The sequence below is a fragment of the Myzus persicae genome, unplaced genomic scaffold (assembly GCF_001856785.1).
Source record: "Myzus persicae strain clone G006 unplaced genomic scaffold, MPER_G0061.0, whole genome shotgun sequence".
Taxonomy (NCBI): domain Eukaryota; kingdom Metazoa; phylum Arthropoda; class Insecta; order Hemiptera; family Aphididae; genus Myzus; species Myzus persicae.
The window spans coordinates 501,599-521,410 of NW_019104255.1; the positions used below are offsets into that span (position 1 = coordinate 501,599).

The 19,812-nt window shown below is 32.2% G+C and overlaps 1 protein-coding gene across 2 annotated transcripts; it reads right to left on the bottom strand.

Moving 5' to 3' along the window:
• Nucleotides 1-163: 163 nt before the first annotated feature.
• Nucleotides 164-19,692, bottom strand: LOC111040481 (serine/threonine-protein kinase pelle-like). Of its 2 annotated transcripts, XM_022324409.1 has the most exons (13): nucleotides 19,569-19,692; nucleotides 18,863-18,987; nucleotides 18,595-18,780; nucleotides 18,445-18,530; nucleotides 18,072-18,365; nucleotides 17,798-17,989; nucleotides 16,456-16,571; nucleotides 14,950-15,139; nucleotides 6,269-6,331; nucleotides 5,963-6,158; nucleotides 5,792-5,892; nucleotides 1,344-1,634; nucleotides 164-346 (listed from the first exon to the last, which is right to left on the bottom strand). In XM_022324409.1, exons 2-13 carry the CDS (start codon nucleotides 18,969-18,971, stop codon nucleotides 257-259), a joined length of 1,914 nt encoding a protein of 637 aa, XP_022180101.1. In that variant the 5' UTR covers nucleotides 18,972-18,987; nucleotides 19,569-19,692; the 3' UTR covers nucleotides 164-256. The 2 variants fall into 2 exon arrangements, with proteins under 2 accessions (XP_022180101.1, XP_022180102.1); XM_022324410.1 differs by lacking the exons at nucleotides 5,792-5,892; nucleotides 5,963-6,158; nucleotides 6,269-6,331; nucleotides 19,569-19,692 and having other exon boundaries at nucleotides 18,863-19,031.
• Nucleotides 19,693-19,812: the final 120 nt, after the last annotated feature.

Genomic DNA, 19,812 nt, shown 5'->3' on the forward strand with positions numbered 1-19,812 from the left:
TTTATCATAAAGATAAATATGTTTATATTTTGTCTAGTTTCTGTTGTTTGTAAAAAATAAAATATAAATTGGCATAACAAAAAAATAATAATATAAAGTTGCAATAAAAATACTTAATAACCTAATATTAAAATAAATGTTTTCTTTAAAAAACTGTCTTAGATATAAGAATAAAATATTAAAATTCAACACCATAAATTAAAAAATAAATCATCGATATAACATACAAATATTTAAACATAAATCACATTATTTATTATACAGAGTTTTGATTAGGTTGTAACCGCAGTTCCGATATCAATGGTAAATCATCACATTCTCCAGGAATCGAGTTATTCCAAGCACTCTAAAATATAGACATTTTAAATCTTTATTTAAAGTACCAGTCTAAATTCATAGGCATGAACAGGTAATTGTGTCTGATGGTGATTGTGTCACATTTTTAAAAGGTGCGACAGCCGATACAACAATAAATGGCGTATATTGCCCACTTATTTACTTCATTATGGTGCGATAGATAAAAATTATGTACTCATATCATTTTATATGAGTACCTATTATAAATGTTTGATTTATAGGCATCTATTAAAATTTAATATGCACAATTGCCCTAATTTAACTGTTATTTACTGTCATAGGTCAGTAGAATAATGTACATTGTACAAATAACATCCCAGTTCTCACATTGATAAATCATTTTATCATTTTTCATTCAATCAACACTAAACATTCACATTTTAATTCAATATTTTTACGATTTGAGCCTTTTAAATAAATTGTCAGGTGCAGTGATGACACTATTTAGTATTCGCTGCACCCGAGTGCCCACCTATTAGAAACCTAATAATGCACCAATAAGAGGTACTCTATAGGGTAGGGATAGGGAACTGGCTGCCTGGTACCTTTTTTATCTGGCTATTGCTTCATTTGCAAATAACTTCAAACAATTTTAACGTTAATCTGTATTTATGAATTACATTGTTCGTAGGTAATAAATTCATACAATGATCTAATTGAAGTTAAAATTTAGAAGCAAGATGCTACATTTTAATTAGAATGATGTGAGTTGCAAACAAAATAATTTTTATCTACAAATAAGATTGTCGTGTGGTTTTGGAAAAAATTACCATTTAAAAAATATCCACTTTTACAATATTCTATTGATTTTTCCTTTTTCAAATTAAAAAAAACTAGCTCGCTAGATTTTAAATTTCAAACAAATTGGCTCTCTAGTAAACTTTGAGTTGCTCATTCCCTGATATAGGAGATCTGATATTTTTAGCGATTGATATTATTTTAGTATTTAAATTTAAAAAACGGTTCATAAATATTTTTATACTCACATTTTTATTTTCAACACTAGTTTGAAGTTTAGAATCGACAAATTTTGGTGTACTGCTAGTTAAATCTTCATTACTATTATTAGTCAACTGACTGTTGGACAGTGATTCATTAATGGATGGCGAGGCATTTGTGGATCTTGCAGAAACTGGATGGCTTGTTACTTTAAGACAATTGTTCTTTTCTATTTGAGGCATAGCTGCACCTTCGATTTGATCAGGAACAATTAATGCTCCGTAATGAGGCACAGGTGATGTATTTTGTTTGAACAACTGATTACTCGGAACAGGACTCTAAAATAAGGAATGCAAATTATAATAATAATTTATTTTAAAAATAATAGAAAAAAAGATTAGGAAAGACTATTGGAATAGCCCAATAGTATAAGTAACAGTGGAATCCCGCCATAGTACGATAGTTAGGTTATATACCTACTTGTTTAAGTATAGACGCCGTCACACCTCATCGTGCAACCAACAAGTCGCATAAACTTTAATAAAATCATAGACCACCTACACGAAACTAATGCTAGTTTTCATTCATACACCCCCCGACACCTTCGCACATACAGGGTCGTTATCAGAAACCTGCACTTTTCTACCTTAAGTAATGACATTGTCGGTGCTTTGACTGAATTGGGACACTCAGCCAAACACATATACAACGTCAAAAATAAAAACAAATGTCCCCTACCATTATTCTTTGTGGATATTTTAAAGCAAGGCAATAATAAAGACATCCTAAACATCAAGTTCCTACTCAATACTAAGGTACTGATTGAGAAACCACACAAAAAGAGACGTGGCCCACCACAATGTCACAACTGTCAATCCTATGGACACACGCGAAATAACTGCTGCCACGAACCAAAATGCGTTAAATGTGGTGAAAACCACCTTACAATAGAATGCCCTAAAGACCGACATAGTCCCGCCAAATGTGCGCTTTGCACTAAGGAACATACTGCCAACTTCAAAGGATGCCAAGTCTACAAAGCTGCCTTAAAAAAAACCGTCCATCCAGCCAAGATTCCTGATTCCAACAACACCAACACTAACAACTATCAAAAAACCAAATCCTACACTGAAGCCACCAAAACTCATCAAAACCTACACTCGGAACTCAAAACCACCGACGCTCTCTCAAGTTTAATATCAAATTTAAACTCACTAATTAGCCCCCTTATCTCCCTTCTTTCATCAGTCCTAAATGCACTCACAGCTAATAGCACTCCATAATCTTAACGTCCAGACAATCCATACTAAAATTAATTAACTTATATAATATCTTATCTCATTTCCTTTTCCCATTATATTATTTAAAAATATCTATACATAATCAATTACCATTCGACTCAACTAACACAACATAATATTTTGTAAAATTATATAATGTTTATACTTGTAATAGCATCTTGTATGCTGAGACATTTTAATATATTAAATAAAAAAAAAAAAAGTATAGAACATAAATACACTCAGTGGAGTAGCTATCATAGAGCAAAGTGGGATAGTGTCCCGGGACCCCACAATTTTACGTGTATAGTTTTAATTTTCACGAGGATAATATTAGCTAGGTGTGTGGCTAGTTTATTTACTGAACCCGGGGCTTTTTCTCATTCAGCTATAACAAAACCAAAACATGGTGTAGCTAGAGTTTTGCATTAATTAATGATGTTCATGCACTAAAACTTATTTGAAAAACGTTTTCACATTATGTTTGCAAAAAAAGATTAGGGTTCCCATTTGTAATCAACTATACAATATCTAAGGGGGGTTTTGCGGGTCATCTTTAGAAATTCAAATGGGAATCTTTACTTTTTTTTTGCAAACATAGCGTTAAGATATTTTTTAAATAGGGTTTAGTGCATGAACAGCATTCTTCTTTACTGGCATTTACAACCCTATTAGAGTTTTCGCCACCATCACTACATCCCCCCATCTCTCTCGATCTTGCACAATTTTCTTCCATTCTTGCACTGTCGGGGTTTTAAGATCCTCTGCTCCTACGTCTAGCCACCTCTTCCTCGGTCTGCCTCGAGGCCTTTTCCCTTCCGGTTTCCATTCCATAACTGCTCTAATGGTTTCTTCTTCGCTTCTTCTCATAATATTGCCCAGTCACTGAATTCTTTGTTCTTTTATGTAACTAGTGACTGGTGCTAAGCCCTGTTCTTCCTGAAGTTCCTTGTTAAACTTCCTTCTCCATTCGCATTTGTATCACAAACTGGTCCGCATATCATCCTCAAAAATTTTCAGTTGTCTCACTGTCACACTTCACACCCATAAGTGAGAGTGGGTCTAATTATCGCCGTGAACCGTCTTAGTTTGGGTTTCTTGGAGAGAGCTTTGGTTTTGAAGAATTTGGACAGTGCAAAGGAAGCTCTTTCTTCCTTTGCTATTCTCGCACCAATGTCACGCGACCAATCATTCTTTGTACTGAGCAGTACTCCTAGATATTGGAATTCTTCAACTTTTTCAAAAGCAATTGCATTTAGGTCGTCTTGGTATGGTTCTCCGTCGATAAGCTCCATTATTTAGGTTTTTTCCACATTAGTTCGTAACCCTATTTATGCTGCGGCCATTTACAAAGCCGTGGTTAAACCTAAATCCATGTCTTCTATGAAAGCCACAGGTAATGTGCTGTCTACCTTTACCTGGTACTTTGTTCCTTTCATACACATATTGGTATCACAAGCTTATTATGTATTCCAAATTCTTCCATAATATTAAACAGACTCTCCCTATGTATCATGTATGCTATCGTACACTTTTCTTAAGTCCACAAATATCTGCCAAAAATCTATTATTATATTTATTATTAAATCTATTATACTATTTATACGCCGTATTTAGTAGGGATATAAATCTGTAGCTACAATAGTAAATGTAGTTACTGTTTTTTCATCCTTCTAGTGTAGATGTATGATAATAGCTTTTTTCCAACTGCTTGGCATACCAGGTCTTCTGACACACTTTGAATCTGAAGTTCCGTAATTATTTTCCACCATATTTTATCACCTCCACTTGGATATAGTCTGACCAGGGTGCTTTTCAGTTCTTGAGGCTGTCTATTGCTCAATCAACTTCTTCTTGCGTTAAATCGCTTATTGGAGGTTCAGCTTTTTGATACATTGCCCTTCCCATGCATGAACAACATTAATTAATGCAAAACTCTATGCTTGAGAGCTATTATAAAAGTATAGGTTTCATTTGAACTTCTTAAGTTGATCCCCCAAAACAAATTAAAAATATTGTTAACAATTATAAAATTGTGAAATCATAATAGATGTTTCTAAGTCAAAAAACTTTTGTATTATATATTCTTCACTATATTGAATATTTATATGATAAAATAGCTATAACATAAATCTTGAATCTCTCTATATATTTTAATTTTTAATTTAATTAAAAATTAATTTTTTTATTTTTGAAACAATTGAAGACATCCATTTTGTAAAGTTTATTTTTCTGAAAATGCTGATCTTTCAACATTTTATCTTCATTAATTTCACGATTTTTATTAATTTTTTTAGTTGATAGGTAAAACGACAAAAAAACCAGTTTTGTCCCGGCTGCAAGTCTTCCTCTGCGGCTAATGGATATACTCTCATGGGACAGCTGTATAGGGTCACGTGTTAAAAAGGTAGCGAACCAATGAAGTGAGAGAATGAATAGCACAACACTGCACATGGTATCCAAGCTGTGGTGCTGTGGTCTCCACTCAGGATTAATTTTTGTATGCGTGTGTGAATAAGGGGCCCCTGGGGTGGCTTAACCCCGTAAAAACTCCTGAAGCTTCCCCCTCCTCCAAAGTATTTTCTCACTTAACCTCGAAAGTATAATAATTCATGTTAACATGGGGTTATTGATATTTCTAGCCCCTAGTTTTTTTACCAAATGAATGCCTGTTTGTGTACATTGATCATTGAATTCAAATTTAATCCATTAATTACAGTGACCTAGTAAAGGTATAATTCCGATGAAACAAGATTCATTTAATTGAGGCTTACCAGAGCTAGTTTCCTATCAAATATTATGTCTAGATGATAACTAATTTATTTTCTGAATAGTTTCTATACCTGTTAGATATAATTAAACAGTTTTAAATAAATTCAAACAAGTTTGCTTTTGAAAAATTATTAAGTTAGCTGCTATTAACCAATTTTAAGCCAAAAACTTTTTGAGACAATAGCAAAAGATAATTTGCTGTGATTATTTTTTTAAATATAAATTTAAAATGTGAATAAACGTTTAATTTAATAGCACTGTAATAGAAACAAGTGTGTTAATTTATTTTTTATCTATTTTAATTATTTATTCATATTTTAAAGATCATGGTGTTATAAGCTTAATTAATATTTCTTTGGTAACAGTCATGTTTAGTAACCCATCAGCCATGTTAATTTTATGACATGCAAATAGTTATTGAGTGCTAGATAGAAAAAATTTACAAATAGCCATGGCTGAGGATGGTAAGATCCAGATGGAGTTGAAAGTTTTCTCATTTGCATCTCGTATTGATATGTAGGTAAACAACTGTGTCTGATTGTAGCTTTAAATTATAATTAATGAATCATTTATATAATAATTTATTTTTAATTATTGGGCAATAGTATACTTACATTGATGTTTTTCTTGTAACATAACACAGTCTAATTTCCTTAATACTTGTTCCATTTCTGGACGATCTTTTGCTTTATAACTAACACAATTTTTACCAATAGTCATAAGAGAAGCATATACATTATTTTCATCTGGTCCTGCCTTCACATCTGCCATATCAGAAATTGCAGAGTCATTATTTTCAACATGGTCTTTCTAAAAATGTAATTACATTTATAATGATAAGGGGTATTAAATTTTAATAAAATAACAATTTTAATAATAATGATAATTATAATTGTCAGTTTGTTTATATCAATACTTACTAAAAATTTATGATTTCTTAAACTGTCATATGCTCTTTGTCCAGTAGCAATTTCAAAAAGCACCTAAATTAAATTTCATCGATACCATTATTAAAAAAAACTAATTAGCAAATCATAATACAGTAAAACTCGCTTAAGATGGTTTTTAAGGAACCAGCTTACCAAACCGTCTAAAGCAAGAAAGCATCCTATGCGGAATTAAAATTAAAAAATTTAAGCGATTGAAGTATTTAGTTTTACTTTTCCCGTGTTTTACTTTTTGTCGTTTGCTCCCACCTACCAACCCGCTTTGTTCTATGTCATGTCTATTATTCAACAAAGTTCCTAAAGTTGAAGGTCCCAAGTTCATTAGCAATATTCTTTTGTTATTTTTTCTCAGTCAATCCTTCATTATATTTCTTCAATAAGTTGAGTTCGTCCGAAATTGAAAGAGCTTTGAGTTTTATGCTACCAGCCATACTGAAATAATGATTATAAACTTGCTAACGAACTGCACTTACTAAATCTCATAAAACTCAATAAAACTATTATTATAATAGACAATAATAAAATGGGTCTAACGATAAGTACACGTAAACAAGTAAAATTTCTATTATTATTTTCACACCACTACTAAAATTATTTATCTTCTCGTCATCTGCTGAATAAAAGACTGTCTTCTCCGATTACGTGGATAAAATTCGAGAGTCTTCACAGGTGAATTTTACATTGACTAATATAGGAAATGTCTAGGGAGTCCCTATTAGAGACCGGTGGAAAACAGCGCATTATGTGGGAAAGAGTCTTAAGTGAGTTTTACTGTAATTCATAAAATATAATAGTATGGAAGTCGAATACCAATTAATATGCAGTTAATCATTCAGCTAGGAAAATATGTAATTTTAAGAATATATGTATCAAAAAAATATAATGTATTTCGTAGTAAAGAGAGGTATAACCATACCGCCTGAATCTTATGTCATTGTACACAAAAGACCGGCTTCTTTATTTTTAACAAACAATTTTTTTGTAGTAATTTCAAAATTTTTGAACACGCAGTTATTCCAACAACAAAATCGACTTAATTTTTTCAAACGGATACTACAAAATTTTAAATAGAATCTGGTAAAGCATTTTTTTTTGAAAATGTTGATAGTCAAATCATCAATTTTGGTTCACTAGTTCATGCACTATGGTCCTTTAAAGTTTAATAAATGCAATTAATACTTTGAATTGAAATAATTGGTATCAATTTAATTTAAGAGCTAAATATTTTTTTATCTTGTGATACACTAAAAATGGTCATCTAATGAGAAGCTCCTAAAAAAAGTTTGGGATAAATGCTTCCAAAATTGTTGGCAAACCTAATTCATTATTTTAATTTTAACATACAATCATCATAATAAGTACTATGTTGAAAGAAAAAAATATTTAGCTCTTTCAAATTCGACGCCTTTTTGAAAGTCAGGCAGGTCTCAGCAGTCCTACGCAAAGTTAATAAAAATCCACTACATCTGTTCTTTGTGGACCTCGAACCAACCAGCCAATTCAATGACATCTTCCAACTCACATCACTACACCACACAAAAATTAAGGGGGAAGAACCTTATAAGACTAAAATTATTAACCAATGAAAGAATTGCCAAGTTTATGAACACACCAAATTGTACTGTGACTATCCACTCGCTGCGTTCGCTGTGGTGGTTATCATTCATCAGCTGACTGTCCAGTGATGCCCCCACCCAAGTGCGCCTTCTACTCTCGCGATCACCTATCAAGTTACAAAGGATGCTCCATCTATAAGGATCTACAACGAAGAAAAAATGTAAAATCAAGTAACCACTTATCTAGATATTACTAAATATTCCCATGTTTCCATAGCTGGGCATAATCTTCTAAAAACAAACCACCCAGATAATACTTCACATGGAGGTGCTAAAATTTATATAAAAACCTTCCTGGTAAACCAAACCCTTCCTAACTTCTGTCGACAAAATTTTTAATCTTGTGCCATATTAATGCACCTCAATAACATACGGACCAAAATATCTGTAATATATTCTCCACCACGACATAATATGAACATTCTAAATTATGTTAATTACTTCAGCACACTTAGCCATAACTCCATCATAGGTGGTGACTTCAAAGCTAAGCCCCACAGCTAGGTTGCCGCACAAACAACAATAGAGGTAAGGTACTTCACAATTTCATAACTCGAAAAGGCTTCAATGTTCTTGCTCTCCCTGAACCAACTTACTGGCCAACCTCACTTCGCAAAAAAACCCGATATACTCGACATTTTTGTTACCAACACACCCATTTACTTCACGACTACTAATCTACTTAGACCTAGCTCGAACTATTGAGCTGTCCTGACTGTTAGGGCTGCTCTTCCAATTCGTTCTTGTCCACCAAAGCTTTACACTCGACCACTGATAAGCAAAAATTCCGCGACTTGGTTAACCAAAACATTAACCTTAAAATTAGTCTCAAAACAACCCAAGAAATCGATGATGCCAATAATAATTTTACGAATGTTATACAAACTGCAGCATGGGATGCTTTACTCCGGCCGACGAGGGATCAGTACCGTCACGCGCATGCAGATGACCGGCAGCGACGGTGCGGAGCCCGATCTCCAGCACTCTGTGCCGCAATCGTCGCGCGCTACGAACTGTATAAAGAGTGTTGAAAACACTGAATGAATACATGAATGAATTGTCATAATCACCATTGTTTTATAATTTGTATATTATGTTTATATTATAAGATATTTCAATACATACACGTCAAAAGTATAAACAAACAAATTATATTAAATATGTAATTATATAGGTTATTGCAATACAATGAAATACGTAGTCACAAATTTACAAAAAATATATTAAAAATCAAAAAAAAAAAGTAATAACAAAAATTTATAAAAATTAATCTGAATCATTGGAAGAAGAAGCGTCCCCTGTGATTTGCATGACATGAGATGTATCTTCTTGATCCAATAGCTCATCTGTATTGTTGTCAACAGTGCACAGTTTGTCTTCTTCTTTTATCATATAACTTACAAAATTGGCCTATATGTCTGGTGTAACTTTTTTGATGCCATCAATCAGTAATTGTCTTACGTCGTTAATTTTGAATGGAGTATCGTTATTCATCACGTGATTATTCATAGCCGACCACGCCATTTTTATCGCATTCAATTCGCAGTGGTAAGGCGGAAGACGCAGTCAAGTGTTGTTTGATTTCAACGCTTCTGCATCGATTACGTATTTGTCATGATGATGTCTAATTTCCAGCACCTTTTCCAACAACAAATGTTTCACCAGCGACGTATCCACATTACAGCCTCTTGAAGTCAACCATTCAACAATTTTGTCTTTTCTCCAGGCTATTGTAGGGATTTGGTCCTTTTTTACGGAATGGTATGAAGCGTTGTCCATTACTATAACCGAGTTTTCTTTCAGTTTGGGCAAAACTTCGCAAAACCAGTCGTAGATGGTTAGGTTACCACTTCGACCAAAATGTTTGTAGTAATCTTTCTATTACTGGCAACGATCTTACAGAAAGTGAAACCATAGGCGATGATTCATCCAATGCTCCAACTACAATCCATCCGAGGTGAGTGCTCGTGGCGGACGGCCGACTGTGAATAATATCCACCTTGGATTGTAGCATATGTGGGTACAAGTCGCATCCTATTAGCATATCGATCGGCCAGGTACATCAAACTCCGGATCAGCTAATACTAAGTGCTGATATCGGTCACGTACCGCCGTAGGTAATTTATCACTGCGTAACTGTGTTGTGATTCGCGTGAGAATGATGACATTTGAAGCACAAAACTGCGGACCTTCTGCATGAAGTGGAATAAATTTACATTCAGTAACACCTTTCACTTTCGTCACTGGTTGTTGAGAAAGTCCCGTTATTTCTATTGTGCTTTTGATACGTTTTAGCCCAAGTCACGTGACACATCCTGACGTGATCGCAGAATTTTGAGAACTGCTATACAGCAGGACTCGCACAGTTTGTAGCTCTCCCGAGCTGTTGCGCACGAGCACAATAGCTGTGCCTAAAATCACCGTAGTTTCCGTTCGCGCAGTACCCGAGAACTTGTGGATGTGCAAGATTTGGCTGAATGCCCCGACTTTAAGCAAATAAAGCATATGCCGTTGTTGCTGATGAACTTCCGCCTAGCCGTGACCGGTTTTTGTTTGAATAACACCGATAAAGAAGGTGATCATACTCACAAAACCCGCACTTTATCGTGTTATTTGACGTCACAGCTAATGAGTGCATCGCGGGCACGCAACGCTTGTCCCTTTTAGTTGCGCTTTTAACATTGTGTTCTGCACTATCCGTCGTAATCCCTATGTTCTCTAGTATTTTACATCATTGAGACACAAAGTCTAATAGGTTGTCCAAAGTTGGTAATTGCGTATGTGGAATACTGGCTTCATATAATCTTCTTGTTTCGCTATCGAGCATCCGCGCGCCGATATAAAATAACAAAAAACCCGAGATGTCTTCGACACCTAATGCTTTGATGGCAGCGACTTTTTCGCGGAACTTGTTAACAAAAGTCGCGAGTGCCACCGTAGACTCCTTTTTAAGAGAAACAACCGGTCAACGTGCGCCGTTTTCAATAATCGGTTATTTTCATACGAATTCTGTAACGCATTCCAAGCGATTTTATAATTGCATGCTGTTAACGGAATCGACTTGATGACCGCCAAGACCGGAAATGAAGACTTTAAAAATGAAAGCGCTCAATATCCGAAATTAATTAATTGTTGTGTACCAACGAGCAGAATAAATCGCGGAAAGAGCACCATTGAACTACGTCCCCGTCAAATTTTGGGTAATGCTATGGTGATACCCGTACGAGTGTCACTATCGTGATGCAAAATACGATTTATTGCACTCGACGTCGGTCGTATTTTTTCCGCATTCGTCCGAATACAGCCGACAAGTTCTTCGACTTCGTCCGTAATTAATAAATCTACGTTATTGAAACCGTCGTGTAGTCCCGAATCTGTCCCGAATCTAACATATGATGTTTAAAACTTTTTCTTGCTGTTCTTCGAATCGGCTAATATATTTATCGAGCGATACGTAGTGCGCAAAGAACAACGGTTGCTACTTGCTCCTCAACCTCCGATAGCGCATCCCGAGCTAACACGCCTAAATTGCGAATTTTAAGTAACGTTATGTCACGAGAAGCACGCAAACGTAACAACAAGTCCGGCTCCGAAGCCGCCGCGGAAACTAAATTGCGTTTTAGACGAGGGATTATAAAAGATGGGATATTGCGAAACGATCTAAATAGTAATGATAATAGAACAAAAACAAATACCTAATTACAATATATACGTAAATAATATCAATATTTAGTAATCTAATAAATATATATATATAACTAATCCTATCCGGCTCGAAGGACCAAAATGTAATGTGTGTCAGTACCCTTTTGTAAATACTATTACTAGGCAACAAACCAATGGTTAATAATGATAAATAAAGTAAAAACCAGATTATTATAATAAAAGGTATCAGTGGACTGTATTAAATATATAACAGTAAATCACACACATGAAAACGATAATTATAAGTACAAATATTATGATATGAGGAGTAGGCGCCCAGCGCCCACCTACTATGTAAAACAAATGTATTGTTATAACAATAATAAAAATACGGAGCCTAATCCGTGATAATATAGTAACAATAAATAATAATAATATTGATTATAATACAATTATTGTCGATAATACAAAATATGAAATAAAATATCGAGTATCACAATATGATACGCGTTACCGTTGGAGTCATAGACCTATCAACTTTAAAAAATATTATAGTATTTACTTGTGTAATTTTAACCCTTGACCAGCTATAATTGGGCGGGTCTTTATACAACAACTGTTAACCATACTTCAATACCAGCAAGTACGCTAGCAAAATATGTCTATGACTTAAATTGACTTTAACGACACAATACGCAATGAAAATAAAAATCAAACATCAGTTAAATCAAATAATACCGTAATCATATTAATAAAGGTAATATATTATGATAACGTTCATGGAGTATAAATTTGTGTAATATATTATTCCATGACTTTTCCCAAGATGTATTGCCGTCTCTATCATACTATGATGAGTGTAGAACATGATCAGGGGGGGGGGGGTGGAATGCGTGGTCCATTAGTTAATAGGTCTATGGTTGGAGTGCCCCACCAAGGCACCAACTGAACCATAACCTTCAAATGGATAAAATGCCGTTGAACTGCCGCAATCCTGCAACCCACGTGCAGATGGTTGGTCTACAATATAGTATTCGACACCAAATTTAGAAGCCAAAGTCTCGATGCACTCACTTTGCACCCGCGCGCGATATAAATGATACAACGAAAGGATCGCAAATTAACTAGTGCCCGGTGCACCACAAAACCAACGTGTCACGAATCTACACACCGCTCGCGCTAGTGTAGACCATATACTATTGTACCTGTTGTGTTTTCAAACATTGTATATAATAAGAAATTAATCCGGACTTTTTTGTTATTAATATTTAATTTCATCTGTCAACGATTATTTAAAAAAAAAATTGAAAATTAAACCATAAATACTTTATGAGGTTACCTTTACTTAATATGAATTTCAGTCTTAAGAACGTTTGGTATCTAAAATATAAAATTATTAAAAAAATTCTTACTCGTCCATTTGGATTTCTTTTAACAGGCGAACGTAGTAATTGCGGATTCTCAATTTGAACAGCATGTCTGGCGTGTTCATTCACATTAATGGATTCTTCAGTATTCATTTTTTAAAAATTACCACAGCACAAAAAATATAAACAATATAAAAAAGTAAGCGCGCGAGTAAAATGCACAACTGCTTCTCACTACAACAACCCAGTAAACAACTTACATTACGCCCCACAATGTAAACTATATACAGTTAAGCGTTGCCGACCGTCACCGACAGTAGCCGAAATGCTGTCGGTTGGTTGAGTGGGAAATGCGCGAAATCGGACACGTTTTGGTCGAATAGCGGTACTGATCTCTCGTGGGCCGGAGTGAGATCGTCACTTCCAAGCCAGGTTTGGGCGGTTGCCGGTTTGGCTCTTCCTCCTCAAATATTGAAAACATTAGCGCGAGAGTCCCTCAAGGTGGCATTCTTTCACAACCTATTTCTCTAACGACATCTCATCTGTAGCTGAGTTTGCAGATGATAAGGCAATCATATCAGTACATGAAGACCCAGACATTGTTTCTTTAAATCTTCAAAACCACCTTAAACTAATGTCTGTCTGGTATATGAAAAATGGCAGTTCAAGTCAACCAATCAAAATCCATTCACACTACGTTCACTCTTCATCTCCCTCCATGCCCATGTCACTTGGTAACAAATCATATCAATCCCCTCTTCCCAATCGGTTAAGTACTTAGGCCTAACCTTTGACTATTGCCTCACCTGGGGACTCCATATTAGAGCAACAAAACTAGCCCTAAACGAACGAATATGCTCAATCAAATCACTAATATCTAACAAACACAACAAACTAAACACCAAACTTCTCATATACAAATCATTAGCCCATGTGGACTTATGGCTTACAATTATGGGGCAATGCAAAAAAAACCAATGAAATCCTTTTAAGATCAATTACTAACGCCCCACCATATGTCTCCATATACTCTCTGCACACATATTTAAATATTAAAACAATTCACGCTGAAGCAGTAACATTTAAAAAAGATTCCATAACAGAATTTCATATCATCCTAATTCCCTAATATCCAATTTAGCTTCTCGCACAATTTCAGGTAATCCCTCATGACGACTGAAAAGAAGTTGATGTAGAGATTTACTAAATGAATGAATTCAACTTATATTTAAAAAAAAAAAAATTATTAATAAACAAACAGGTAGTGCTTTTACTGGATGGCTTCATTCCTCACGTTTTCATGTACAAAATATCATATCACATATTCTTATTATGCCCAAGGGCACAGATTGTATATTTATTGTTAAAATAAAAAAAAAGCTCTTTTAAATTAATTAAAATTATTTCAATTCAAAGTATTATAGCATTTATTAAACTTTAGAGGTCTCTAATTCATAAAGTAGTGAACCAAAATTGATGATTTGACTATCAACATTTTCAGAAAAAAAGATTTACCAAAATCCATTGAAAAATATAGTAACTATTTGAAAAAATAAAAATGGATTTTCATCAAAATGACCTTAGCAACTGACAAAAATTTATATATTTCTAGTGGTTTGATTTAGAAAATGTTTGATTTAATAAAGAAGTTTATTTTGCATCAGAACATATATTTTTAATAACTTTTTATATATTCACTATTTAGTATAAAAAATTGAAAAATTGATAAAATTTAAAATGTTTATTCCTGTCAAGAGTTTGAGAAATTGAAATAGTGCTCCAATTGGTGATAGATGAGAAGTATACATACTCTAATGATCATTTATTACACACAAACACGAGCAGTGACCACGGGGAAAGAAATAATTCCCTAAAACAAATCCTTTAAAATGAAATGTTTGCAGGGGTCTGTTTGGGTCAAAAAATATTAATTTGAATTTTTATAAATGTACAAGAAAATATAAATTTAATTGTACAATTACACCTATATAAAAATATAATATGTATAATCATTTAAGATACTTACCACACCAAAACTATAAGTATCAACTTTTGTGGAGAACTTTTTGCCTCTTAAAAATTCATCTGGTAGATAAGGCCTTGTTCCATGAACATGACTAACTTTTACATGAGTATATTCTTGAAGAGGTCCTTCACGAGCCAATCCAAAATCTCCAATACGAGGTTCAAAATATGGATCCAAAAGAATATTTGCACTAATATTAGCAGGGTTACAATTATTTTAATTGAGTCGGGTACATTTTCTCAATTGATTGTATCAGGTCGATATCAGGTGTTTGAAAAATGTGAACGTTGGAATTAAAAGACCATAAATATTGGGGAGGCATTAAAACAAATTGAGAATTTGTTATTTTATTTGTATAAACTAAATTAGGAAGTTAATTTTTGAATTCACTTAATTAATTAACTAGGAACAGTATTCATAAGAATAGTTGTAGAAAAAAACCTATAGCTGTAGTAAACTAATTAACGGGTTATTTTTTTAGTTTAAACACAATAATTAAGCACAATCATTTTTAATAAAAATAATCAAATTAATATCATTGATAAAATGAAAATGTATAATTGCTTAATACACCAAGTCAATAATAACATTTGTAACATAATTTTACGTTATTTTAAAAAATTTAAAAAAATTATTTGTAACTTAGGTGGTAATGAAAAAAAAAATAGGTAAGTGAGCAACCTTCTGCTCTACATTAGCTGTATAGAGGGACACTGTAATGAACGTGTTAAATTTGAAAAATGCAATAATAAAAAATCATCATATACAAAATAAAAATGTTTTCCTTGGCAGAAAAGCTTAAAAATTTAATACAATTGCCTAATTGTAAATTAAATTACTTTAATAGCAACATCAAAACATATCATGAAATATACTATAGTAATGTATTATAAAGAACCATATTTGCACAGAATTGTTTTATGTATTCAATGATTTATCACTAAAGGCATACAAATATTCTGCTTATATTTTCTTAAAAATTAGAATAATACGTATTTTTATTAAAATTGAATGTGGTTTAATATTTCAAACCAAAATAATAAAAAGAAAGATTTTTCTCAAAATTTTTTCAAAATATTTCAAGATATTCTAAAGAAACTAAAATAATATTTATTAACTCCTAAAATATTAACAGAAAATATTTTTCCAGGAAACTGAGGAATAGATCATCCACATTTTTTACTCATATAAAACTGCAAGTCATGCTCAGTAATGGTATGTAAAACCTACAAATTTTGATCCTACTTATAACTGAATGCTCTTAATTTTGATTTACCTTAATCAAATCAAGATAATAATTTTTATTAATTTGCCCAACTTTGAATATACTGATATATAATTAGATTTTCTTTTGTTTTAATATTTGGCTAACATCAATTATTTTTTATGAATTAAATATGTTTAAAAGGCACATAACTATTCAAACACATGATATTTTAATATTTGTTACAAAATATGAGACCTGTTTCCACTTTCACTAAGTAACTTTATAAGATTTAAAAATACCTTTTAATATCTCCATGGATTAAAGGTTTATCCATTCCGTGTAAAAATTGCAATCCTCTAGCTGATCCTGTTGCAATTTTAAAACGAATGCACCACGTCAAAGGTTTAGTTCCTTGCTAAAATAATAAACTAATTATGAACTATATTAAATTATTATATTTAAAAGTAGTTTTATAATTTATAACAATTTTTACAACACTTTCACTTGCTAAGTAGTTAATAAAATCTCGAAATTAATCTTGAGTGTGTTTAAAAACTAAGCTAAGGGATAAATTATTTTTAAATTCTATTTTTCAGTGACTGTTATTTAGAGAAGAATAAATGCTCCAAAAGTTTCATGAAGTCCCGTGTAGTCCTACCAACCATGAATTTACTAGAGCCTAGTTTATACCCTAACTGTAAGGATAGTGGATACACTAACAACAACCTAAAAATCATTTTAAAGTTATCTTGATATTGGTATCTATAGGCCGGCAAAACGCAGCCCCCGGCTCATTTTTTTAAGGTGGATAGTAAATATAATAAACAATTAATTGAAGAAAAAAAAATAAAAAATTTTCATTTTGTGTCATAACTATGTTAGTGAGAGGTATACACTATACATAATGTTACTTTTCTCTCTTATATTCTAATAAACTGTTATTGATTAAATATTGTATATCCTATTGTAAGTAATGAATACAACTAAAAATGTATAAAAAATGTTTTTTTTTTTGACAAATATGTATGTCCGGCCCACATATTAAGGTATTCAATATATTTGACGCAGTTAATACTTTGAGTTTAACATGACTGCAATAGTGTTTTCTCCACAGATAGGAAAAAGAAGACATTTTTTTCATTTCCCCCACTTTGAGCCATTCAGTGTAGCGTTGTAGAGGGCACGACCGTTAACGTTTGTGATTGTGCAACGTTGATATGCTAAATAGCTGGTTAGGAATGAGCGAATTTTTGGTTGGGACACGGTTACTTCTCTTGTGGAGCAGAGTATAGCATGATCACCACTACGCCACTCTTGTATAATAAAACTATAATTTTATTCTAATTCTGACTTTTGAAATTAAGAACCATATTTTCAAATGTTTTAATTGTTCATACAAATTAAGTTAGTCATGTGACGAAAAATTTTAATATGCACATTATATTATTATGATTTATGATATTTGTTGATTATTTTTGTTACATTTAAAAAAAAAAATAAGTTTGTATCACTAAATTTGCGGGGCAATCTTTAAATTGCATAAAAATCAATGGTAGGTATTATAGGTTTTAAATTTTTTAAGTGTATACCTTACAAAGAGTACAAAATTATTATTCTACAAAAAATATTTATGAAACTTACTCGACATTGTAATCGATCTTCAAGAGAACCGTTGATCATATATTGATACACTAAACATGGCTTTTCACCACCAATACTAAATCCATATAAGGATAAAATATTATCATGTCTGCAAGAATTTAAATACTTCAATTCCCTTAAAGATTGTTGTCTTTGAGCTTCTAAAATATTAAATTGTTGTTCTGCTCCTTTCTGAAAATATACATCCTGTTATTCTTAAGACTTTCCACCATAAAAGATACATTGAATTGCACCAATAATTAAACGTAATAACCTGAGATTCTAGACGTTTAATAGCAACAGCTGTGTTTTTCCATATACCTTTAAAAACCACTCCAAAACCTCCTTTCCCCAAAATATTTTCTTTATTCCAGTAATTAGTAGCTTGTTCCAGTTCATTGTATGTTATCAGAGGGGTACATGCTTCAGCAGAGGAAAACATAACAGATGGATCAGAATAAATTTGCTCATTTATTTTGCCTAATGTATTTAAATCTTCACGTTCTAGATTATTAATTCTTCTTTGATTGCTATCAGAGTTCAATTTTATGAGGTTTCCAACTTCATTCTATAAAAATAAAATGTAGGAATTAGTAAAAATTCAATTAATCTATAGTTAGTTGTAATAATATGATCACAATTAATACATTTAAATTGTTGCCAGTTTCCGTCTTCACTAAGTTACTGAAGCTTTTATCACCCTGATATATTAATTTATGATACTTATGATCAACTAAAAAGAAAAATAATAGTTAATCATATTAAAAGTTATAAATAGTATTTTTTTTAATTCATACCAAATGGTTTAAGTATAACCATTGCTCGATAATGCTGCATTTCATATAAAATAGTAAATAGTTCTAATATTGTATGATTTTGTTCTCCCCATAATGTTAAAAGTTCATCAGTGGAAGAATGATTTCGCATGGGAGCTTTACTAATTTTAAATAATGTTGCACAGTCAATTTTCATATAATTTCCACCTAAAAACAAAAATAAAGTAATAATATTATAGTAATAAAATTATTAAAATGTAGGTGGTACCTAAGTGTATTATTTAATTACCTAGTTCTTCCCATTTATCGTTCATATCAATTATATTGCAGAATTCCTTACGTTCAGCATATGGCAATTCATAGATATAAGTTTTTTTGTTTAAGTTTAAATTGCTCATTGTTATAAAATTTATTCTAAAATGGATTTTAAAAACAAAAATTATGAATAGCTAATATTACATATATTAGACAAATAGAAGTAATTAATAAACAAAACTTTCAAATATATTTAAACAGTTTAAAATTAAAATAATTCGTTATTAAAAAAAAATGTGATATAATTCACTCAACTACGAAAGTTTAACTAGCACGGATGAAAAATTCAGAACTTAACTACTAAACAATTTTGTAAAATTGAAGTAGTAGTAAAGTTGTGAAGTTCTAAACCACTGACGCATTCAAATTGGTATCAATTTAATAGGTATCTGCATTCTGCGTGATATAAACACATATATATAACATAAACCGCATAAACTGTATTATTATCTGTGGATATAAACAACAAGGTATGATCGGAACTTTTCGACAATCACTGGTCAGACCTTTCGGAAAGCACTTTACGTAATGTAGCGTACTAGCGTGTAGTAACAATAATTTCACGACAACATGATAATATGGGCACAGAATATATTTCATAATATTATATTCTGTGATATGGGTAAGGAAGACGTGACGTGTGAGCAGACATAAGTAAATCTAAACTTTAGTGATCATACCATGTTGTTTATATCATGGGTATGAAGACTGCAATCCGTGTATTCATAAAGCTTTGCTATTTACTATTTATTTAAGAAAAGTCTATAATATTATATACACGATGTAGAAAAGATCTTCTCTACATCGTGATTATATCTTATTTTTTTTCTTATCAATATTTTATCTACTGCTGACTGTGATAAATCCTATCAGTTGTGGCCACAGATATCTATATTAAATATGTTTATACCACGATTAAAGATA